A 24,565-nucleotide genomic window follows, 5' to 3' on the forward strand; every position below is an offset into this window, starting at 1 on the left:
TCTCTACGACAATCATGGGGGGCAGGGATTATCACCCCATTTTACAGAGAAGCGAGTTCTGTGCTCTTTGGACAACTCTGCTGCTCCTCCCAGCTCTAAAACTCTAGTTCCGTGACAGGAAGTCAAAACACCAGGCTTAAGCTTTACTTCCATCACTCTGTGACCTTGGGTAGGCTCTCTTCCCATCCTGGCGTCCAGTTCCCATCACCTCGGGGGCTTCTATGAGGGCCATCCAGAAACAGGTTAATCCCGGGGCCTAACTTAACGTGGTTGTGAGTTGGGTTTGCTTGTGACTCCAATCTTTGTCACCCAAACTCAGTCTTCACACTTTGTTGCTTACATTGGAGAATCAAACCAACCAGTCTCAATTAAAAAAAGAAAGAAAACAGGCCCTCAGAGAAAATCCATCATTGCATTTCATTGGGAGGGCCTGGGCCAGAATGCCTGTGAATGGGTTAACATAGCGGGGCGGGTATGATGACAAATTGTAAAACTAAAGGAAAATGACTATGGGCCATGTGAGTGACAGCAAGAATGAGGGCTGTTGCATCAGAGGGCTGAAGTATAGACTGTTTACAGCCAGGGCCCACTTTAGCATAACCACAGCTGCTATTAAGACCCTCAATGCGCCATCAGTGGTTCTGAACTTTGCGTAAAGGTTGAACTCTGCCTTATCATCAGAGGGGAGGAGGAGAACAGCGTGGAAACCGAAGGGGCTGGAATTTCAGCTGCTGTCAGGCATCCCGGAGCTCCATCACACTCCCAGAATAGCGCGGCCAGGTTCCCGGCAGCCTCCGGCTTCACCGCAGCTGGGCTTCCGGCGAGGGAGTCGGAGTCAAGCCCCAGGCAGTGCCCGGAACAGCTGGGACTGGACGCCACCCAGAAGCCAGCTGGCTGGCCCTGCCCTGCCGGAGGCGCCATCTCTGGTGAGTGCGAGCATGTCTGCCTCTCCCCCGGCACCCTCGCTCTCCCCCTACCACCTCGGGGTCCTGGCTGAGTTCGAGAGTCAGGGGCACCCCCAAATCCCAGGCGAGGGGGCGGGAGCAACGACTGGGTCTTTTGAATGCTGTTGCGTGAACCAGGTTGGTGGCTGGTGAGGCTCGTGAACGGCTGAGTGGCCCTGAAGGCAGGGCAGGCTGCAGTGTGTGCACAGAGGACGTGACCATAGGCGGCGAGCGGCCACCAGGAGAACAGGGTTGGAGAAGGAAAAAGGGGCAGAGAGGGAGACACACAGCCCTGCCACAGGCCAGGCAACTGCCCAGCGCAGCGCTGTCTTGAGCCTGGCTTCTGAAGGTGAAGGGATTGTCGGGAGAAGGGAAGGGAGCTGAGACGGGAGGCTGCTGGCTTGACACCAGGTCTACGCTGTAGCCAATGTCCTTCTCTTGTGCAGGCCTGTGCAGATCCTTCATCTCTTTATTCCCTCACCAATATTTATTGAGGCCCTATTGTGACCAAGGTACCAAGGGAATACAAAGATGCACCCATCTTTCCCTCAAAGAGCTTATACCGTGGTTGGGCACATAAGACACGTACATAAATAAACATTAATGAGGCAGAAAACATAAGAGCGATACAAGAGATGACAAAAGTGCTTTGGGATGTAGCACAGTGAAATGCAACTCCAGTGGAGTTAAAATAAACAGGTTCGGGGGGGCGGCCCGGTGGCATAGTGGTTAAGTTCGCGCACTCTGCTTTGGAGGCCTGGAGTTCGCAGGTTCGGATCCCTGGCGCAGACCTACACCCTGCTTATTAAACCATGCTGTGGCAGGCGTCCCACGTACGAAAATAGAGGAGGATGGGCACAGATGCTAGCTCAGAGCCAAGCTTCTTCAGCAAAAACAAAACAAAACAAAACAGGTTTGAATCCATGGCTAGTCCCTTATGAACCTCACTTTTTAAATCTATAAAATGGAGATAATAATATCTGCCTTATTGAACTCAGAGGGTTGTAAAGATCAAATATACATAAAAGACACTTTGAAAATCGTACAGTGCAGAGGAAAGCCATTATGGGCATCGCATTCTCAGACTAGCCAGTGTTTCTCTGAACTTCTTGGCCCGGGATTTCGGGCGCCAAACGGAGCCAGGGGTCTGAGTGCCGCGTTCATGACAGCAGCAAGGCCAACCCTGGACCCTGGGCCTTCCCTTTCCCCTCAGAGAAGGCTGATAGCCCCTCTCAGTTCTTGGCCAATCAATCCAATCATTCCACTGATATTTACTGCCCATTTTTTTGTGTGTGAAGATGATCAGCCCTGAGCTAACATCCAATGCCAATCCTCCTCTTTTTTTGCCGAGGAAGATTGGCCCTGGACTACCCATTTTTATTCTATGTATAAAGCACTATCCTAGGGGCTGCAGGCAAGGATAGGCTTGAAATCTAGAGTCCATTGCCCATTGAGCCTATCTCAGAATTAGGGAGGCAAGATATCTAGGCATAGATATCATTAACACTACAAAGCAGTGCTGGACAGGAGCTCCAGGAGAGCAGAGGGAGGAGGAGGCCCATGGGGTGGGGTCGCCAGCAAAAGCTTCTGGGAGCAGCAGAGGGCTTTAAAGGGGGATTGATTCAGAGAGGCCCAGAGGGGGCGTCCTGGATTGAGAGTGGGGGACAACGTGAGTGAAGCCACAGGAAGGCAAGCCCAGTGGCCGGACTCGAGCTGACCTCTCAGGCTGGAGTGGCCATCTGCTGTGGGGAAGAGGAGAGAGAGGAGGCTGGAGCCCAGGTCGAGTACAGGCTGCAGAGCCCTTGAAAGCTGGGTGAGGGAGCCTGGTGTTCCACATAAAGGCGGCAGGAGCCAGTGAAGGTGTTATGAGCAAGGAGTGCCAGGGTGAGGTCAGGGAATGTCGCACAATGGATGGGGGTCTGCAGAGTGACTGGAGGTGTGGTGGGGAGCCTGTAGGTAGGGGTCATCAGTTTGGGGTCGTGTAACCACTGTGGGGAGGTAGAGGGTTCGCCCACCCCTGGAATGTTCTCAGACCGGGGGTGAGACTCTTCCTGAAGGCAGGGTGAACTAAACGCTGCCTCTGTACACATTTCTGTTTTGTTTTTGGAAGCGGTGGGTAGGTTGAGTGGCCTGAATCCCTAGACCCTCAGCTTTGACTCTGGTTCCTAGGGTCACTCAGTCTGTTGATGGAAGCTGTCCAGACCTGGGCAGCTCAGAAAATCCAGTTCCCTCCTTCCACAGGGCGTTGATTAGTGGTCACTGAGCCATGGACAGGAGTGAGGATAGGGAGAAGCAGATTTTGTGGCCACTGTGGATGGGCTCAGCATCAGGTGACATTCCAGCTGGCTCTGCCCAAGGCCCCCTTCCAGGTACCTTTCCAAAGGGATCATCCATGGGCAGCTGGTTGTGGTGAAGGAGCGTTTAACTCGCCTGCTCCCCGGCCCCTGGCTTCCTGTTTCTTAAGGGGCCACCTTGTTACCTGGGTCCTTTCAGAAAACCAGGCGGTACCTGCTGCTCCGAGTAGGCAGTCCTATGAGCCTAAGAGAAAAGGAGACAGCCAGACACTGCAGCCCGGGCAGTAACCAGTTAAGGCCCGGGAGCAAGAAGAGGTCAAATGCAAAATCTGTTTACCAGCGGGTGTGGGGCACAAGATTCCAGGCACCTACTTGTCAGGGAGCCAAGGGCCCCACCCTCAGCTCAGCAAGGGACTGTTCTCACTCCACTGAGGCCAGGCACTCAAACTCCTAGGAAGGTGCAGCAGGCCTCCCACTCTCCCGAGGAGGAAATGGCTCCCAAAAGAGATTCTGCAAGCTGAAACTGCAATCCAGGACTCCAGCAGGCAAAAGGGAAGTCCTTCTAGGGAGCAAAACTGACCTCCGGCCCTCCGGGGTAGCCTCCTCCAGTGCCCCAAGCCGGGTTGCCAAGGCCCCCTACCCTGGACTCTGAACACAGGGCGTTGCTGGCCCTGGCGGAGGTGGGCTTCTCCAGCAGGCATTGGGGCTTGCCTGCTTCCCAGGAGGGCCTGGCACCAGTGGGCCGGGCATTTCAAGGCCCTTGGTGTGAGGGGGAAGGTCAGCAGGGGGTTACCCTCCAGGGAGGATCTCACCTCCTGCTGCTATTGTTCGGACCACAGAACAAGGGATCTACCACGTGCCAGGTTCTGTGCCAGATGCCGGGGACAACAAGATGAGTGAGACAGGCCCCTGCTCTTGAGAAGGGCACAGTCTCATTGGGAGACAACATTTCAGAAGGCTAATTAAGATACACTAGGATAAATGATAAACAAACAAATGCATAACAGGCCCTGGCTCAACAGGGCAGCTCACAACGTTCTTTCTGGGGAAGGTGAGGAAAGCTTCGCAGAGGAGGGCTATTGGAGCTGGGCCTTGAGGCAGGGCAGATTTTTAAAAATTTGGGTCAGACAGAGAAAGGAAGGTGGGAAGGACAGGATGTTGGAGGTACAAGGAATAGCACAGGCGAGGGCCCAGAGCATGGCATTGCAAGGCTGTTCAGATAATGGTAAAACAGAACTGGAAGAATGTCAGAGAAGCAGCTTCTACAAGAGTTTGGGTGAAAGACTGTTAGGTGTCTTTAACTCACAGGAGTAAGGTTCAGAGGGGGTGGACCAGGAAAGGAGAGGCTGACCACTGAGCATCTCTAAGTGCCAGGCTTGTGTGAGGAACATTTTAGACACAGCTCCATCCAGATGTGACAGCAAGATGTGGGGTGGTGTTGTCATGAACTTTTTACAGTATAGGAAAGTGGGGCTCAGAGAGATGAAGCGACTTGCCCAGGTCATACTGCTGGTGGGTGGCAGAGCTGCTCTCGACCTCTGGGCCTGGTCAGTACCTTAGACTCTTGAAGTACAAAGAAGGAAGTGTTCCAATGAACAAAGGTAGTTTGAATGGCCAACAGGAACTCCAGCACCATAGTAGGGGAGGGAGGGAGACAGACTCCTCCACAGTCCATTACTCCAGGATCTCTCTGCAGAGTGGGTGAGCAGTACCCACATGGGACCACTTCTCAAAGTATTTTTTGGTGAAAATAGGAATTCATAGGCTTATATGCCTGCGGATTATTAAATTGGGTGAAGGGCATTTGGGGGCGCAGATGACCCTGAAGTTGAAGTCTTGGAAAGCAACAACACCTCCCACAGAACGTCCCTTCTAGCCATTGCACCTGGCTGTGTCCAATAGCCCCCAGCTCCACCTGACTCTCCAGAGTGGGGGAGGGGCTCTCACGATCTCCACCTCCAGCCTTCCCGTCCCCTGACCAGGCACAGGTCTCAGGACACTAAAGGGATGTTACCAGGGATTCTGGGGACCCAGAGGCCCAGGTCATCCGCCCCAAGGTCTTGCTTTGTTTTGAAGGCAGATTGTGTTCCAGCGTGAGATAGGGTGAACAGTCTGCAGAAAAACTGCCCTACATTTCCTCTGCTATCTACCGCTCAGGGCTGGCGGAGGCCGGGGCTCAGCCCCTGCGGTGTCCAGGCCTCTTTCTAAACGACTCTCAGGGCGTGGCCACGCACCTACTTCCCCCGGCCTGGGCCGGGCGTGAGGGTGGGGAGAGTTGCCTCTTGGGAGAGGTCTCTGTATGGTTCCCGGAGCTTGAAAGCGAATTGAGCCGGTCTCGTGGATCCACAATTCATCCTAGGCGTCTGCGTGAGGTCACATTTTTCCCAGGCTCCGAGACTATTTCCTCTACACCTACCTTTCCCTGGCTCTTGAATTGGCTTTTCACGGACGCTAATGAGCGACCCCTCCCCGTAAACTGACTTCAGCATTAGTTGCCTCGTTAATGAAAACCGCAGTCAGTGTGACTTACTGGTCTCAGTAAGTCAGTAAGGTCTGACCCGCTGCTTGCCGTTCCAGGGTGGGCACCCAACTGCCTGGACCTTCCAAGGCCCTGCACACCCTCACACCGGGGCCTGGGGAAGAGGGGTGGGGGTAGAGTTGCGGGGGGAGGGAGACCAAGAGTAGAGCACAGCTTTGCAGCAGAAATGCGCTCTTCCTCTTAATATCTAAAAGAACTGAAACAATTTAGTCTTCGCCACATTTCCCGGACCAGCCAGCGAGGGCAAGGCGCAGGAAGGGATACAGGGTTCTAGAAAACCAGGGCCCCACCGCCAGCTCCGGCGGCTAAGCAAACACTCCCTCTTGGAGTCCGAAAAGCCGGTGTGCGAGGGGAGGAGCCGGCCTGAGGTTTATCGCTCCGGCAGCACCGGGTGATTCATAGAGTTTGACTCCTGGTTGTCATAGATTGAGGCGCGCAAACAAACAGCCCGGGAGGTACCTCTCCCCTTTCCCTGCCCCCGCAATCCCCTTGCTACCCCCTAGCCCGTGACCAGCTGCCTCCCCTCCCCCCCATGCCAGGCGCTCCGGGCTGAGCAAACACGCCCCACCGCCCGCCCCGCCACCGGCTGGCTCCGACCGCGCGCTGCTGGCGATCCCTCAGGCAACTCCGCGTCACGGGAACCAGCACCCCGGAGACCCGGAGCCCTGCCCTCCCCCCGCGTCCCCTGGGCTCCAGCCAGGCCCAACAACCTCTCCCTTCTCAGTGCGCGGGGCCCCTCCGGGCCTCCTGCGCTTGCTAACTAGGCCCCGCTGGGCGCCCCGGGACTGCACAGCCCACCTCCTGCAGAGCCCGTAGCCCCGGGGGAAGGCGGCCATAAAATCTCTTGTTTACTGGGCCCGGGAGGCCCCAGCCTGGATTCGCTTCCCCCTTTCTGCGCTTCCCTCTCTGCTGATTCCTGGGGCGGGAGAGGAAAGTGTGGCAGCCCGCTGATCCACCCCTGGGCAGGCAGTGGGGTGGGGCGCGGAGAGGGGCGGGGAGGGGCCCCCGAACTCGTGGAAAAGAGCCGGGGCGGCGGGAGCAGCAGGACTCGCAGTCAGGGCTGACGCGTCCCGGAGCGCAGAGACAGCGGGGGCCGGGTTAAACCCATTGTACCCCGGGGAACAGAACTGTGAAGGCTAATTAGGACAAGTCGGAACAGGGAACCGGGACGCGGGGAGGGGAGCGCGCGTTGAGTTGGACCGTGTCTGGAGCCGTAGCAGGAAACCCGGGCGCGGGGTAGTCGGGCCGGGGCGAAGTTTGCCCGCGGTCCTGAGTGGTTCTGGGCTCGGCCCACGGTGTTAGGGGCGCGCCCGGTGGCGTTCCCACGCACACTTGGAGACCCGTATGCCCGGGAAGGGCCGCGGATGCAAGAGGTGGACACTCAGTGTGTGGTGTGTCCACGTGTGCAAGCTCGGGGAGGGGAGGGGGCGCAGAAGGCGTGACTGAGTGTGCGCCTCGCTCCAGCCCCGAGCAGCCAACTGTGCCTGGCGTGTGTCTCACAGGAGAGCCAGGACGAAGGTGACAAAGGCTAGGTGTCTGCCTCGGAGAGACGCACCAAGGTGGTCCCCGCGCGTGTCTGTGAGCGCGCGCTGGGACATGCGGGGAGGGAGAGCCCGCCAGCGAGGTGTGCTGCGGTGCACCCCAAACCGCTTTCCGGAGAGAAAGCCAGGTCCAGAAAGTGAGTGCGCGTGAGTGTGCGCGCGCCCGCGTGCGGGGGCGTGGCAGTAAACAGCAACAACCCACACGCCAGCTTCGCCAGAAACTCCGATCTCCCTCCCCGGCCGGAAAGAGCGACTCGCCGGAGCCTGGAGGTGAGTCGGAGGGGGAGCGCCGGGCGGGCTTTGTTACTGTGTAAACGGACTGCACGTACCTGGAGCGCTGCGGGCGCCCGATAAGCGCCTGAATGGAGGTGATGTCACGGTGAGGCAGGCGCCGGCCCACCCTCGCCGAGAGAAAGGAGCCGAGCACCGGGAGGCCAGCGCGAGAGCGAGCGACCGAGCGCGGCCAGCTTAGCCAGGGTCCCAGGGAGAGGCAGGCCCTGCGCCCTGAGCCCCCGCCCGGACCCGCCACCCCAGGCCAGGGCTGGGCCTGGCCCCGCGCCCCGCGCCCTGCGCCCAGTCCCTCTCACCCCGCCCGCGCCCCGCCAGGGGCTGGAGTTGGCCCCAAACGCCGAGCCGGAGCCGGGCCGGCGGCGCGTCCCAGGTAAGGGTTGCTGCCTTCCGCTCCGCCCTCCCCTCGCCCGCCCGGAAGAGTCGGGTCGGGCTGGCGGGTGGTGGGTGAGGACAGAGGCCGGGGGGTGGAGAACCGTAGGGGGGAGGTTCGCCTCGCCAACTCCGCTCGGTGGCAGAAAGTTTCCAAACCAGAGCAGCCTGGGGACTGGGGGTAGGGAAAGCCCGGCACTGCGGCCCGGAGTGGGGGTCGGGGGAAGAACTCCACAATCGGGGTCCCCAAGGGGTGCCCCCTCCACTCCCACTGCCTCTCTGCGCGAGTCCACGGTCAACAGTGACTAGTGGGCCGGCCTCCTCTCTAATGCGGGGGCGTGAGGAGGGCAGGTTTCTGTGGCCAGCGGAGATGGAGGAGAGAGGCTGGCTCCCGGGCTCTTTCTGTTCCGACGCCAGGCGAACGCTGATGTAGACCCTAGGAGTGGGGAGAGGAGTGCGGAGGAGAGGACTCAGAGCCCTCCTGCGGGAAGTTTGGAATTTCAGACCATCAAAGAACCTCTACTTCTGCAAGCTTGGCTTCTAGACCACCACCTCCCCCCTCCCCCCGCGCCACCGCATGGTTTTTCCAGGGCCCTTTGCAGCCATAGAGGTTGGGTAGCGCCCCTGCGTCCCACACCCTCAGTTTTACACCCAAGAAAACCCAATCATTAAAAAATTTCACGATCTTGATCCCGAAGCAGGGGAACCAGAATATGTTGAAATAGGGTTTTGTGCTCCTGAAGGTTCCTCCTATGTGCCTCGTTAGTGGCTGGGCGAGGGAGTGCTGTTGGGGGGTGGGGCGCATTCCGGAGTGGCATTCCAGAGCAGACCCTTAGATTGAGGACTTCCAAGTTTCGGAATGCTCAGGGAATTTTGGCCCAAGTACCCACACTCAGTGTGGGGTTCTAGGCTGGGGTTCCAGGAGACCCCCAACCTGGGTACCTCAAAGAGAGGTAGCTCTTTACAGGCACAGGCATCTCGGGTCCCTCTTCTTATTGGTTGATTTATACACCAGAGCCCCCTGGACAGAGGAGTAAGATGACAGGACTCAGCCAGGGATGGAGAGAAAGGAGGAGATGGATGGGAGAAGGGGAGGAGGTGGGAAGGCTGTCAGTGGGTCCATCCATCTCTCCTGATTGGCTGCAGAGTGGTGGCAGATGCTCTGTGTTATCCCTGGGTGAGCTTGGGTGCCTCCGAGAGGGGGCTTGCAAGGGTCGTGGCACCCGTGAAGGTAACCACTGGCTGTGGGGCTACATCTTACTCTTGAGCTTGGGAGACAGACCCGGGCGGCGATGTGAAGCCCTTGGTGCTTTCTCTTCAGGATGGTGTCCTGTGCCTTGGGGTTCTCAGCCGCTTGTGTGGATGGTGGGGGGTGAGGAAGGGGGTTGCTCCGGAAAGGTGAGGGGGCCTGGCTGCCTCATCCTTGCTGGGTGGAGCTAGTTGTGGCTGGCTGGGCCTCCCAGCCCACTGCACTGCTGAGGCCTCTCTGCTCCCCCTGGAGAGGGAGAGAGGGAGGAAGGGGATTCTGGAACTGGATTGGGCTGACTCAGACCAGAGCTGGGGGCTGAGTGGCTGAGCCTGGGGAAAGGCCGATTTCAGAGGTGATTAAAAATATTTGTATTACTGATTCCAGGGAGGTGAGGCAAAAGGGCCCCTTTGTCTAGAAAATAATCTGAGGCTGGGCTGGACTGCAGCCGTGGTGTGGGGGAAACTCATGGGGCAGGAGGAGGTCCCCCTCCCTCTCCCCTCCTTGGTCCCACTGAGAACCTTAAAGCAGAAGACATTACTCCAAAATGAAGGAGGCAGGAGTGGGATTGGGGTGGAATGGACATCCAGTCCATTCAGCAAATCATTTTCGAACGCCTACTGTGTTCGAGCATGGTGCTAGATGCTGCAGGGACACTAACACAAACAAGTCTTGTTCACTACCCTCAGACCTTACAGCCTGGTCAGGGAAACACGCACACACACGATTCTAACGATCTCAGGAGACTCAGCCTGGAAGTAAAGTCTCCAGGGACCCGCAGGAGGGAGAGTCTCCAGATAGAGCTGGGTCCATTGCATGAAAGTCCTTTCCCCTTTGCCACCCCCTTAAACGGTAGCATGAGGGGACTGGCTGAATCTGCACTCCTCGAGATGGAGGGACCGGAGCTGAGCTCTTATGAGCTTCCTTCGCTTTAAGTATCTTGCTGGCCTCCAGGGGTCGCTGTTCTAAGCTGTGGTCGAGAGCCAGCCCCACCTGGCCCAATTTCCCCACTTGAGTTGGTGTATTCCTGTCTCCCCACTAGCCCTTCCATTTTCCGCGGAATGGAAGTAATGAGGCACTTCAGGGTGGGAAAGGTTTGTTTCGTCTGGGGCTGGTAAGTTTCAGGGCCGCTGGGCAGGATGGTACCTGGATGGGGAGGAGGGGCAGGTACGGGTTCCTGTTTCCTTCCTTGGAAGTTCTCATGTTGGTGGGGCAGACAGAGGCAAGACTTGAAGGGTGAGGTCCAGGACCAATAGCAAAGTTAGGAGGAAATTGGGGTGAGAGCTGTGAAGCTTCTGTGGACCTGGCCCAAGTGCCTGTGAGGCGCTGGATTCTGGCAAGGTATAGGCATGTATTTCTAAGAGCAAGATGGATCCAGAATGAGTGACAGAGGGGTTGCAGGGCTAAATGGGACCTGGCTTGGTGTTTTGAAATGATATGGCCGTTATCAAATTTGAACTTGTAGCATCTTTTCCCTTCACCTTCAACCAGGCCTGAGATTTTATTTTGGAAAGGATTTCTTGGATCTGGCCATTATGCCTTACCTTTGGCCTCTATCTTTAAACCAGGATGAATGTGTTCTCAACAAATCAATTGCCAATGCTTTTTGCCAGACTCAAATCTTAAAGCACAACCTGGTTATGCCCCCATCATGCTAAAAACAGCCTTCAGTGCCTCCCCGTTGCCTTTAGAAAAATGCCCCAAACTCCTTCCCTGTAGCATTTCTAATCTGTCGCCGGCCAGTCGCAACCTCCCTTTGCTAACTCAGTTCATACTCGGTGAACTTGATTTTTTTTCTCTTGCTCTGACCTTGACCTCATCTCAGGGCTTTTATTTATGCCATCTTTTTTTGTGTGTGTGTGAGGAAGATCAGCCCTGAGCTAACATCTGCCAATCCTCTTCTTGCTGAGGAAGACTGACCCTGGGCTAACATCCATGCCCATCTTCCTCCACTTTATATGGGATGCCGCCACAGCATGGCTTGACAAGCTGTGCGTCGGTGAGCGCCCAGGATCCGAACCCGCAAACCCCAGGCCGCCGCAGCGGAGTGCACGAACTTCACCCCTTGCGCCACCGGGCCTGCCCCTTCATTTCTTGAAATTGTCAATTTCACTTGATTTATGAATTTCATTTCTCCTGATTCGGTAGCTGGGCCCTTCTGCTTATCAATTATGGAGAGACAGTTTCTATTGACTGAGATTTCGGAATTTTGTCTGCCTGTTAGAAATTAAGTTACTGGGGGGCCGGCCCCGTGGCTTAGCGGATAAGTGCATGCACTCCACTGCTGGTGGCCCGGGTTCGGATCCCGGGTGCGCACCGACGCATCGCTTCTCCGGCCGTGCTGAGGCCGTGTCCCACGTACAACAACTAGAAGGATGTGCAGCTATAACATACAACTATCTACTGGGGCTTTGGGGGAAAAAATAAATAAATAAATAAAAATCTTAAAAAAAAAAAAAGAAATTGTTACTGGGAATGGTGAAAACATAAGGGGGTAAACTGTGCAAATGTCCCCCTAAAAAGGAGGAAGAAAGGTGGTGGGGAGGGTGGAGTCGGATCATGCCATTCCCCTGCCGGCCACTAGTGGTCACTTTCAGCCCAGGAAAGCTTGGTTGCTCTTTCCAGAGAGTTCCTGGGCCCAAGAGGTGAGGGAGGATGAGGCGGGGTTACAACCAGTCACTTGAACCTAAGGGATAATTTAAATGGAGAGTACTCCCATTTCATAGAATTTTGGAATTTGTAACTTGCTTTTTAGAGCATTTAAATTTTCTGTTTTCCAAGTAATTTAGTCTTTGATTGGAAAACTCACTGATTTGGTCCTTAATTTCTCTTGACCTGCCGAATTCTTTACCTCCACTTCCCCGGGGGAAATCCAGTTGGTGTGGAGAAGAGGGGTGTGGTTTCTGGTAGTGGCCTACAGCACAGGTAGAGTTGCTGTTGGGACTGGTCAGGACTGGTCGGGACTGGTCGGGACTGGTCAGATGAGGACCTGGAGTAATGAGTACCTTCCTGGTGTGAATAAAGATCTCTCTCCTGCACCCTCCACCCCCACCCCCACCTCCGAGCTACGAGCTACGATGCCTTCAAGGCCTCTTTTAGCGATTAATTCCTTTGGGTTTTGCCTTGCCCTTGCCTGGTTCTTGCTTTTATTTATTTATTTATTTATTTATTTATTTATTTATTTACTATTATTATTATTTCTTGGTGAGGAAGATTAGCCCTGAGCTAACATCTGTTGCTGATCCTCCCCTTTTTGCTGAGGAAGATTGGCCCTGGGCTAACCTCCGTGCCCATCTGCCTCTATTTTGTATGTGAGACTCCACCACAGCATGGCTTGATAAGTGGCGCGTATGTCCGCGCCTGTGATCCGAACCCGTGGAGCATGCGAACTTAACCACTATGCCACCGTGCCGCCCCGGTTCTTGCTTTTAAAACGTTAATGCCTCATTGGAGACTTTTTGCATTAAGTTGTTAACTCCCTAGCTGGGAAATCCGTTTATTTTATTCCTGACTCCAGCAACTGAGCTAGACAAAGCACCTTGGATTCTGAAGAGGAGGGTTGGCACTAAAAGTGGGGAAATGAAGGCACAAAAGGGAGGCGGTGGGAGGAATCAGGAAAGTGTTGACAGATACAACCTTTGAACTGTCCCTTCGTTGTTTCTGGCGGCAGGGTCTGCCTGTCGCAGGTGTTTGTTAAACTCTTGTTGAAGGAATGAATGAAAGCATGGCTGATTCCCCATGGGCTCGGGCGTCACTGGGACAGGGTTGAGGGGCACAGTATCTGGCCTTTTGAACTGTGGCAGCGAATGGGTGGCATGCTTAGTTTTGACTTGCTCACAGACCCTCTTACCCCGCTGCCCCCTAGCTTCGAGAGCTCAGGGAATATTTGGACCCAATTGTGGTTGGTGGCGGGGAGGGACCTGAAAATTCAGTGACAGTTTCCTTTTCCATGACCTGGAACAGGGATGACAAATGGGCTTCATCTCATTTGCCTCTCTAGTCAATTAATAATGACTTACAGGAGTTCTGTGTTAAGAAGGATTCTGAAGCCCAGAGGGTCAGTCCCGTCTGCCCTGATTCAGGATAGGGGAAGCAGCACTTCATGTGGCAGAGTCTGGCCTTGGAGGACTGATTTTGTCTTTTCTTCCTGTGTCTCTAGGGATCCAGCTGGAGCCTGGCCTGGGAGCCGGGATGGCCATCCACAAAGCCTTGCTGACGTGCCTGGGGCTGCCCCTCTTCCTATTCCCAGGGGCCCAGGCCCAGAACCACGCCCCACCTGGCTGCAGCCCGGACCTCAACCCCCTCTACTACAACCTGTGTGACCGCTCCGGGGCTTGGGGCATCATCTTGGAGGCAGTGGCTGGTGCGGGCATTGTCACCACTTTTGTCCTCACCATCATCCTCGTGGCCAGCCTCCCCTTTGTGCAGGATACCAAGAAGCGGAGCCTTCTGGGGACCCAGGTGTTCTTCCTGCTGGGGACCCTGGGTCTCTTCTGCCTCGTCTTTGCCTGCGTGGTGAAGCCCGACTTCTCCACCTGTGCGTCTCGGCAGTTCCTCTTTGGGGTCCTATTCGCCATCTGTTTCTCCTGCCTCGTGGCCCACGTCTTTGCCCTCAACCTCCTGGCCCGGAAGAACCATGGGCCCCGGGGCTGGGTGATCTTCACCATGGCTCTGCTGCTGACCCTTGTGGAGGTCATCATCAACATGGAGTGGCTGATCATTACGCTGGTCCGGGGAGGTGGCGAGGCGGGCAACCTGGGCAACGGCAGTGCTGGCTGGGCCGTGGCCTCCTCCTGTGCCATCGCCAACATGGACTTTGTCATGGCGCTCATCTATGTCATGCTGCTGCTGCTGGGCGCCTTCCTGGGGGCCTGGCCTGCCCTGTGTGGCCGCTTCAAGCGCTGGCGTAAGCACGGGGTCTTTGTGCTGCTCACCACGGCCACCTCCATCGCCATCTGGGTAGTGTGGATTGTCATGTATACCTACGGCAACAAGCAGCACAACAGCCCCACCTGGGATGACCCCACCCTGGCCATTGCCCTCGCTGCCAATGCCTGGGCCTTTGTCCTCTTCTACGTAATCCCTGAGATCTCCCAGGTGACCAAGCCCAGCCCGGAGCAAAGCTACCAGGGGGACATGTACCCCACGCGGGGTGTGGGCTACGAGACCATCCTGAAGGAGCAGAAGGGCCAGAGCATGTTCGTGGAGAACAAGGCGTTTTCCATGGACGAGCCAGCCTCAGGTAGGTCGCAGGACACCCTCCCCACGTCCCCTTCTTTTATTCCATGTCATTTACTGCAGGACAGGGGACTGGTCTCAAGCAAAATGGAATGTACTCAAGATTACCTATAGCTTTCTGCCCTAAAGTTCCTAAATTCTGTTTTTAAAAAGATATTTTTCCTATACTCATGTAATTTATGAACCTACTTTCACTGTAAAATTTCAAACATTACGGATAAAACAAAATTTCTCCCACCATCTCCCCACATCTACCCCATTCCTTCCTGTTCCATCCTCGGGACCGATCACTGTTGATTGGTATTTTCCCTCCATGTGCCTCAGTTTCCTCATTTGTAAAATGGGGCTAATAATGGATCCTGCTTCATAGGATTCTTGTGAGGATTAAATTCGTACATGTGCCTGGCACTTGGAAGTACTCTGGAAGTATCAGCTGTTAGCCGTCTGTATTACTATTATTTTACTGGTATTATTATCATTCCAGAACTTGCTTTTCTATTATGTACATAGCCATAGTTGTCTTAGTTTCCTTTAAAAGTCTTTTCAGTTAAAATTTTGTTCTTTTTAATAAAAGCGCTCGTGCCACATACCGATCTAAGGAGCACCCACGGTCCAGCTGGCTTATCCCCAAGCTCCTGCCCCGGCTCTTTCTTAGGAGCCAGCGCTGGAGGTTCCAGCCAGCCGCAGAGCCTTGGTGGGTGGAGCTGAGGGCGCCTGGAGGTGGGAGAGGCAGGAAGGGGTTGAAGCTTTGCAGCCTTAGCCCAGCCCCACTCTGGGGAGCAGCTTGGGAGGCGAGGAGTAGGGGATGGGTGGCCTTTCTCCGGGAGACTTGGCCAGACAAGCTCCCAGCTCCCGAAGAAAGGAGTATTTCTCTGGCGTTTGTGAAATGTGGGGACCCCTTGCATTTATTTAGCACCTACTCTCTGCTTTCCTGATGTATCCTGTCGCGTGCATCTCGCTTGCTTTCGCAGCCTGCTGGCGACAGCCCCTTCAAGTGACATGACCGGGGAAGCCGGAAGCTCAATCTCACTGCCCTGACCCTGACCCCAGACTGCTGATCAAGATATCTGGGGGCTTAAGACTTAACTGCCTGATTATTAAGCCCCGGCTCTGGGGCCTCTGTCGGAGGCCAGAGGCAGAGGCAGAGGAAGTTTCAGAATCAGAGAACTCCCTGCCTCTTCTCTACAAACTGAGACCCCCGTGATCTCTGCTTTGGGGAAAGGAGGGACCCTGTCCTGCCGGGCCCTCGATCTTTGATCTGAGTGGTCCCCCCCGGGGCGGGGGCCCTAGGCACGCGCACAGTAGGGCCAGTTGAGTTTTCGTGGGACCCCGGGGCATTGACGAAGCCACGGGAGAGAGGGCTTGTGGATAAGTGTTGGGAGGAGCTTCGGCCGCCCCCACCTCTGCCCTGACCCCAGGCCTGTTGGTCAGGGCCACACAGTCCTCGGCCTTTGTCCTCTCGAGGCAAACACTTCTGGGGCTCTGAGGATTTTTTTCTTTTTATTTTTTTTCTAAATGGAAAAATCAATCGAGTGAGTGCAGCACTTAGGAAGCCCTATATAGTCGTGGTCCCTCAGAGCTGTGGGGCCATCAGCCTGCAGCAGACAGACATCCGCAGGGCCTGACCTCACGGCCCATCTGGCTCGCAGGCCCCAGGGGTTAGTCAGCAGCTTTCCTCAAACTCCCTGGAAGCGTCCAGCAGGGTGGAACAGATCGGGAAACCTACATGCCCGAAGGCAGGAGAAAGTATTCCTGGAGCGGAAAATAGTTCTGGACAGTTGCCAAGGGGCCACAGCTCAGGATGTGCGTTCGGCCCCCTGGCGGGGCTCTGGCTGGGCGCGTCCTGCGGAATCAGCACCCAGCTCTGCCCCCTGAAGACGAGAGGAGTCTTGGGCTGTGGGGTCTCCACTACATGGACTCCAGCGCCTGGCAGTGGGCCCACAGCGGTAGAGGCCAGCGCTGGAGGCTGGCCATCTTGGAAGGTGGCCGAAGGCCCATGTGCCCCTCTTGGCCTCTGGCCCCAGAGAGCGGATGGGGATGTGAAGGTTGCTGACGGGGGCATTTTTCTGAGCTGGGGCTGGGGGGGGCGGTCCCCGAACTGCAGGAAAGCCTGAGGGGAAGGCAAGCAGGGTTGTGCTCTCTGTGTATCTGAACGAAGGGGTGCTGGGCTCCAGAGGGGCCCTCACACCTACGTCCTCGCTCCCAAGCTGGCTGCCCCTGGCCTGGCTCCCTCCCTGGGTTAGATGTTACCCCAGGGCCGGCCTAGCCCCCTCTCCCTCTCCCTGTCCCTGTCCCTGTCTCCAGGGAAGCCTTGCTTAAGCAGGGGAGAGGGAGCTGAGATCCCAGGCCTCACACCGCTCCCGCGTTTTCTTGCAGCTAAGAGACCGGTGTCACCGTACAGCGGGTACAATGGGCAGCTGCTGACCAGTGTGTACCAGCCCACCGAGATGGCCCTGATGCACAAAGGCCCGGTGAGTGTAGGCCACGGAGCCCAGCCTCAGTGGGTGAGTGGAGAGGGCCATGTGGCTGGTGCAGGGTGGGCTAGAGGGGGTAGGGCGAAGGCAGGCATCTCCACCTGGTACGTCAGCCTCAGTCAGCCCAGAGCCCTGCTCCTAATACCCCTTTCCTGGCGTGGATGTATCCACTGCCTTCAGCTGTGCTGCAGTGGGACCTGCCCCGTGTCTTTGGGGCATCACACACTGATGGGGCCCCATGGGGTGGAGAATGCAGAGCGGGCTCTCGTTGAGCTGGTGGGAGCTGCCAGGCTTTACCTAAGAAGCTTAGGGAGGGACAGGAGGGCCTCAGCCAGGTAGGCGTCATTCTTGGGGTCCCCCAAAGGACAGAGGACCAAATGGCAGGGCTGGGTAGGCATTTACTCCCCAATCACAGCTGCCCCAAGAGGGCCTCGGCTCCTCTCCCCCACCAGCAGGCAGCAGCTCTCGACCTTATACCTCCCCTGGGTTCTGGAAACCATTAGCCAAGGGGATGGGGGGTGGGAACAGGAAGATGGTGGGTTAGATTCACTCACTCCATGTATGTTCCTCCTCCCCAGCTGGCAGCCTCTGCGGGGAGGGGTCAGTGACCCTCCTTGGCAGGAAGCTGGGAACAGGAAGGAGGGAGGTCAGCAGGGTGGTGTTCCCATCCCCCTCCCTGCTGTGAGCCTGGGGGGCAGGGTGAAGCAAATGCATCTTAAATGTCCAACTCTAGCCCCTTCCCTCTCCCTAAGCCTGAACCTGTGGCCAGGCCATGGAGAGCAGGCCATGGCCAGAGGCTGGGATGGGCAGGAGTCTCTGAAGGCCATGAGCAGAGTCTTGCTACCCCTCACTCACCTGTGTCCATTGAGTCCTGCTAACTAATGGATGGTTTATCTAATACAGTGGTTCTCAAAAGGTGGTCCCCAGACTCCCAGCATTACCGTCACCTGGAACTTGCTAGAAATGCAAATCAGGTGGGGTCCTTGGTGTGATGGGAGCCCGTTATTAGCATCTCTTCAGTGATGTCACCTTGATAACTTGGAATCTGCCACGATGGGAGTAACCACCCAGGGAAATCTGCACACACTCCAGATCGCGTCTCCCTCCCTCTCCACCTTAAGTTCAGCATTTACCAGCCTGTCACTGGGTGTGGCTCGGCTAGGTGTGGGTGTGGCTTAACTAACAGTCAAGGTGATTCTGATGCACACCCAGGTTTGAGAACCACCATCTAGATGTTCCAGGAGCTACAGGGGGAGGGGGCACCACCCGGATCTGAATTGACCGGAGGTGGCCTGGGGCCCTTGAACTGCAGGGTTTGGTGGCAGCTCTGTCCCTGGGGATAAGGCAGGTGGGGCCAGGAGTTCGCCTTTCCTCCAGGGTGGGAGCTGGTGCCTCAAGACCCTTTGCATCCCGCAACCTGCGTCTCTCACCCACGAGGAACAAGATCACTGCAGCTCTAACCAGGTTCCAGGCAGAGAATTCAGGGTTTAAGCCTCCAAAACTTAAACTCTCAAACTCTTAGAACCCATTTGGGTTTTAAGTCTCCAAATCAAACTGGCCAGCCCAGACTCCGAGATAAGGAAGGTGTGCGTACACCCAGGGCCTGACAGAAGGGTGTCCTCAGCCAGGCACACCAGCAGCTGTGATGCAATTGGTGCTGTAGTGGCCCTGGGACTCCGATCAGAGTCTTGGAGGAAGGGAGCCTGGGAGCCCCAGACAGGTGAGACCAGCTCAGTGTGGTTTATCCTCCACTGGGCCCCAAGGTTTCCCTAAGGAATTGGGAGCAGGAGGGGGCTTGAGAAGAGGATCCTTCTGAAAAGGGCCAGCCTCTCTGTGAAGCCCCAGGACCATCGGAGGTGACCAGGGGCCTCGTCCCCATACATAGAGGCCTGGCCCTCTGCCGGATGAGATAAGGGGCTCGAGGTCAGAGGTCAGCCCCTCCGTTTCCAGAGGTGGAGTCATCCATCCCAGGCCTCCACTGGGGCCCAGCTTGGGGGACAGGGAAGGGGGGAGCTGGCAGGCACAGCCCTGCAGGAAGCAGAGTGTTTGTGCATCTGCCCTGGCGGAACCTGGCTGTGAGACCGCCTGTTCTTCCTTCCAGTCCGAAGGAGCTTACGATGTCATCCTCCCGCGGGCCACCGCCAACAGCCAGGTGATGGGCAGTGCCAACTCGACCCTGCGGGCTGAAGACATGTATACGGCCCAGAGCCACCAGGCCGCCACTCCGCAGAAAGATGGCAAGAACTCTCAGGTCTTTAGAAACCCCTACGTGTGGGACTGAGTCAGCGCCAGGAGGCTGGCAACTTGGGGAGGGCCCTCAGGACCTGGCGAGAGACTCCCCAGGAGCCCCGTGCTCTCCCCCCTGCCCCCTCGCTGGCTTGGGGCAGCTTGTGCCTCCGCCATGATGCCTCCCTGTCTGCCAATGTTTGGGTGGATGTCCTGGGTGTCCCCCACCCCCTCCTCAGTGTTTGTGGAATCCAGGAGCCAACCCCAACTTCATGCCAGGGTCACCTCTGGCGGTCATGCTCCAGCCAAATAGTGTTCTTGGGGTGGCGGCCGGTCAGTGCCTACATTCTCTGGAGTCTTTGGAGAGATTCCTGCAACCTCGAGCGATTTTGCAGGCGCGTCTGTCCTGGGTCTTGCTCCTCTGTGAGGAACATGGGTGCCTAATAAACACATTTCTGCTTTATTAACCCTTCCTCTGGGATGTCGTTTCTGACCCGGGTTCTCGGTTTCCGATGAACGGCTCCTCCACCGTGGCCTGTGGGTGGTTCCTTTCTCCTCTGCCCTCCATATCCAGCTCACGTTGAAAGCTGCTGCTGAGTTTTCCTTCCATCAATCGAGTAGCTGATGCCTCTACCCAGGGAAAGATTCTTCAGCTGAGCCTGTGTCCGTGTCGTGATCGGAATGAACTTCTGGGCCCGGCTCCTGTCTAGGGTTTAGTCCAGCATTTGGGCTCGTCTGAAACCAGGCAGCTTTCCTCTGGGACCCCCCTCTACTGGCCATATGTGGAGACGGAGCAGGGAAGGCAGGCCCACCAGCAGGCAGTTCTGTGGAGTGGGTGTGTATAAGGGAGATCGGTGAACTTCAGCCCCTCTCAGCGGGCACGGTGGTTAAGATCCTTCAGGGGACGAGACGGCTGTGCTATTAGATCACGCTGTGCATATGTGGAAGAGAGAAGGGATCTGAGGACCGGGACTTGTTTACAAAGGTGGAAAAGTTCTGCTTGGTTTCACTCCTGGCCAGGAATTAAAATGCCCATTTGCTCGTCCTATGGAGTAAATAGAGCCTGTCCACATCAGCTCATTTTAATCCTCGTGGCTGCCCCAAAAGGTGGGCAGGACCAGTATTCTCTCCCCTTTCCAGAGTCAGAATTCCAGAACCCTACCATTTTAGGATTAGACGGGGCCTTGGGCGTAACTTAGTTCTATAGCCCTCCTGCCCCCTCTTACAACTAAGCAAACTGACCAGAGAGGCTACACAGCCTCGAAGGGGCCACACCAGGACGAGCCAGGTTTTCTCAAGACTGTGACTTGCAGTGGCCTGGGCTTGGACGAGCAGCAGTATCCTGACCCTTGGACAGTGGCTCAGGCTTTCCGCCCCTCCCAGGCTTGGGAATGTTTCTCCCCAACCAGCCAGAAACTATTTTCTGACACCGGTAGTAGGAAAAAAAATGTTTCTGTTGGAAGGGAGAGAAAGGTTGCCGGAAGAAAAAAATCAAACTTCTCCCAAACTTTTCCTTCTATGTCAGTTTGCACCAGCCCCCCTGGGGAATCAAAACCCTTTTTTTAGTAAAAACCAGTGCTTGGGCCCCAAGCGGTAGGGTCCCCTTTGACTCTTGTTCTTTCTGGTTACTTTAGGCTCAGTCCCCACAAAATAACATGAGATGGTAGACGCCCTCTTCCCTGGACGGCACGTCGCCCTGATGTCCTCATTCTTCTGTGTCCAGGCTGAGCAGGGCCCACGCAGCACCTTTCCTGCCCTTGTCATTGGAGCTAGGAGGGACCAGAGGCCACGGAACTGGAGCAGTGGACCAAGAGGGAGGCCCTGTGAAACCCTGAGGCGTGCGGCTGGGGCTTCATGGCCAACCCCTCGCTGGCCAACCCCTCGCTACCCAGCCCAGCCTCTTCTGGTCCTCAAGTGACTGAGGCCACAAGGAGCTGTCTGCAGACCCCCCAGCCTGCCTCCATCCCCCTCTTGAACCCTCTCCCCAAATCACAGTCCCTGTGTCCTTATGCTGTGGTTCTCCAGATGGCCGTCCTCAGGGGCCCCTGTCGTCACACCATAGGCCTTCCAGGGTATCCAGCATCAGCTTGTCCTGCTCTGCACCTGGGAGAATCTCCTCCATGAGTCTTTGGAGCCAAGGCATGGCAGAAGTTGGCCCTTGCCCTTCTCACCAAGGCCTCCTGCCACCACCTGGACCATGGGAGGCCACTGAGCTGGGGCAGAGCTCTCTTGAGGCCTGGACAGAGACTGCTTCTCTTCATGGCCTGTGATCCTGGATCTGAGCCCCTTTGGTGCTTCACTTTCGTGCCCCTTTGTACTATGACCCCACACCTTCCCCACCTTCAATGAACTGGGTCCCATCAAGACACATGGTGGGGGTTTGGGATGTATTCTCAAGGACCAGTTGAGAGTCCTGGACCAGATGGATTGGAGTCTAGGCCTCTCCCAGGACGGAGACTTGTGGGACTTGGGGAGGCCCCTTAGATGTGTGGCATCCAGGACCAAAGATTGTGCCATTTCCTGATAGGCAGATGTATAGGTTTCTACCTCACCTTGGGCACCTTGATGTGCTGGCACTGCTCTCCTCACCCGGGGCATGCTCCAGAGGGTCCTGATCGCCACCCAGGGAAGTAGGGGGCATCCTCAGGACCTGCATGATGCTGGCACCAAGGATAGAGATGTGCACAGCTCCAGACGAATGGAAATTCTACAGCTTCGTCTCCCTGGCTTTGTCCTGCCCTCGGACACCAGACAGAGCTGACTGGTCCAAGGGGACCCTCCCTAGTTGTGCCCAGGAGCTCTGCCCTCAGCTCAGCATCACCTCTGGTGCCGAGCTGAGGGCAAGGATGAGAGCCACGGCAGTGGGTTGGGCTCTGTCACTCTGTGTCATCCTGTAGTCAGACCCACAGCTCTCTAGTGCTTCCCTCCTGCCCCAGCGGTCTGTGCCTTTGTCACTGGAGTATTTTTCCAGAGCTAAATTGGGTGAATAGGCCCTGCAGATGAAGTAGGATTGTACACTCGAATGTGACTGCCCATGACCACCACCATTCACCAATCCATTGGACTGGCTCGCTCAGTTCCATGAATGGAGGAGTATTACTTCCCTCTGATGGCAGGGAAGAGGGGAGCTTTGTGCACCTCAGACTTCTCTTGATCTGGGTCAGTGGCCCCAAGATCCCTCTCAGTGAATAAAGGCACTATCTTGCTTTTCAAGGCGATAGTCTCACGTGCGTCCTGGCAGTGCCAGGCAGCCTCAGGGAGCAGCCTGCAGTGAATGTGGGTTTGTTTATCAACTGAGTCCCCTGGGGTCTGCCGGTGAAGCTCGGGGAGGGACGGGCTTCTAAAAGAGGCAGGCCTGCCCGGGTTCAGGAATGCCCTGTGGCCCTGCTTACTCCGGTCCTTGGCCAAGCGGAGAAGACAAAGAAGGTGTCCTCGCAGAAAGACCTGGAATGGAAGAAACCAGAACAGGCCAGAACCTGTTGCAGGTAACATCAGGCCAACACCTTGGTAAATTCCACACCCATTTCTGTCAAACCGTGTAGCTCAAAGCAGAGTAGTTGGGACTTCATAAGTGCTCAGAATTAAACAACCTTATTCTCTCTTTGTGAGGGATTACTACCACTGAATCCCTGTGTGTTCGTTAAGCATTTTTCTGGGATTAATAATACATATTTGTGACTCCAACTCCCTGCCTTCTAGACCAACAAGGGCTGTTGAATTCCAACAAACCTTTTTCTTGGTTGGGGATTTATTCTAAGAGGGGAAACCAGGCCTCTCAAACCAGCAAAGCCCAAGACCAGCACCCTCCTCAAACCCAAGGCCTGGGGATGTGGTAGGGATGGGCTGGGAGAGGGAGACACCCTTGTCATAGTCCTGCTGCTGCTTGGCGTGCTGGGGGGCACCGGTGGGTGGAATGCTGGGCTCGTGGGAAGGCGTACTGGGGCCAGGGGATGATGAATACCCCTGGGGTGACGAGGACCCGCCAGTGCCACACCCAGCACTCAGTTTACACATGGGGTTCCCGCACTTGTTCAGGGCCCCTCAGCTCCTAGAAGAACAAGAAACAGCTTAAGTGATTTGCCCCTGGTCACTCAGCTAGTAAGGGTCCGTCAGCCCTCCAACCCACTCTCAAAAGCCTAGCACTTTCTTTAGCCCTGGGGAATGTGTCGCAGTCAGGCCCAGGCGGGTGACCAGACGGTTTCCTGTCTGCTGTCTGTACTCCAGGCCTTTCCGGAAGCTGCAGCCCCTGCTCCCGGCAGCCTCGTGAATTATTTAGCATCTGCACCAGCCCGGTAGTGCTCTGACCTCATCCTTCTTGGGCTCAGGGGGAGGCTCAGACCTCGGTCTCCTTGAAGAAAGGATGCTGATGGGTGGAGGCTGGGGTAGTGGATCCCTGTGTGGGGTGCAGATGATTGAGAGAGGGACACCGGTACCCTCAGGGAAGGAGGTGAGGACCAGAGACCAACCGCCCTGGCAGCAGGAGGCTGCTCTGCAGAGGAGAGAACATGACCCAGGAATCCGACGGCCACAGGTTCAGATCCTGGCTCTTGCTCACTAGCTTTGTGACCTTGGGCAGCTCTCTGGACCCTCCTTCAGTTTCCTCATCTGTGAAATGGAAGTACTAACACTCTGAGTTTATAGTTATTTAGTGTTCTAGCCCCTCAAAGTCAGTCCTGAAAGATGTGGCCAAGGCAGAGCATCCAGGAGCGAGCTGCCCAGTGTTTCCCGCCCAGACACACTGGTCTTCAGGCCAGATCTCACCGTTTTCTGCCTGGAGGTGCCACATCTTCCCTTTCCTCTGCTGTCCCTCACACACTGGGACCCCAGAGTGGGTGGGATGGCAGCTTGCCACAATTGGGGGGAGATGCTAAGGAGGGGGACAGATGCTTGGCAGTGCCCTGGGATTAACAATAAAGGAGTTAAGAGGGTCACTTGGGGCACAGGAAGTTAAGAAGCCAGGCTGAAGAGCTAGGATTGAACTGCTTTCAGCCAGTCAGCAAATGTCTATTGCGTGCCTACTCTGGGACAAGGAGATGAGCAAGATCTGGTCCCTGCCCCCCAGGGTGGGGGCAGGTGGTGGCTGGCAGCCTAACTCCTCCTTTGCTGGATCAGACTCAGGAGCTAAAGTAGGAGTGTTGATGGTGGGTTCCACCCCAGATCCATGTTGGCATTAGGCAGGCAAATCATGCTTCCACCAGGCGCCCCCACCTAAGTGTCACCTTTGCTGTCAACAGGGTGCCTCCGGTGGGACCTGGTTCTTACTATCTCCCTGACCTTGGGCAGCTCCCCCGACCCTGCCTCAGTTTCCTCATCTGTAAAATGGACCCCGAGCCTCCAGCTCTGCCTAACCCCTGGAGTTGGGGCCCCCAGCAGTTGAGCGGGTACCCCAAACCACAGGGCTGT

The 24,565-nt window shown here is 56.2% G+C and overlaps 1 protein-coding gene across 11 annotated transcripts; it reads left to right on the forward strand.

Annotated features, from left to right (window-relative positions):
• Nucleotides 1–904: 904 nt before the first annotated feature.
• GPRC5C (G protein-coupled receptor class C group 5 member C) lies at nucleotides 905–22,788 on the forward strand. Of its 11 annotated transcripts, none has more exons than XR_015554758.1 (5): nucleotides 905–926; nucleotides 13,384–14,466; nucleotides 16,839–16,933; nucleotides 19,038–19,997; nucleotides 20,797–22,788. XR_015554758.1 is itself a non-coding variant. In XM_087441512.1 (5 exons), the coding sequence occupies exons 2-5, from the start codon at nucleotides 13,416–13,418 to the stop codon at nucleotides 20,827–20,829; spliced, it is 1,362 nt and encodes a 453-aa protein (XP_087297638.1). In that variant the 5' UTR covers nucleotides 905–926; nucleotides 13,384–13,415; the 3' UTR covers nucleotides 20,830–22,788. The 11 variants fall into 11 exon arrangements, 7 of the variants coding, with proteins under 7 accessions (XP_087297638.1, XP_087297637.1, XP_014644705.1 ...); XM_087441512.1 differs by having other exon boundaries at nucleotides 16,839–16,966; nucleotides 19,038–19,187; XM_087441511.1 differs by lacking the exon at nucleotides 905–926 and adding an exon at nucleotides 6,834–7,588 and having other exon boundaries at nucleotides 16,839–16,966; nucleotides 19,038–19,187.
• Nucleotides 22,789–24,565: the final 1,777 nt, after the last annotated feature.

The sequence above is a fragment of the Ceratotherium simum genome, chromosome 16, assembly GCF_057802395.1.
Source record: "Ceratotherium simum simum isolate JZ-2026a chromosome 16, ASM5780239v1, whole genome shotgun sequence".
Lineage (NCBI taxonomy): Eukaryota > Metazoa > Chordata > Mammalia > Perissodactyla > Rhinocerotidae > Ceratotherium > Ceratotherium simum.

Coding starts and splice junctions, on each gene's coding strand:
- GPRC5C (XM_087441512.1), top strand. CDS start 13,416: ATGGCCATCCACAAAGCCTTGCTGACGTGCCTGGGGCTGCCCCTCTTC. Junction 16,967..19,037: donor ACGGAGCCCAGCCTCAGTGG/GTGAGTGGAGAG, acceptor TCTTCCTTCCAG/TCCGAAGGAGCTTACGATGT. Junction 19,188..20,796: donor AAGATGGCAAGAACTCTCAG/GTCTTTAGAAAC, acceptor TGGTTACTTTAG/GCTCAGTCCCCACAAAATAA.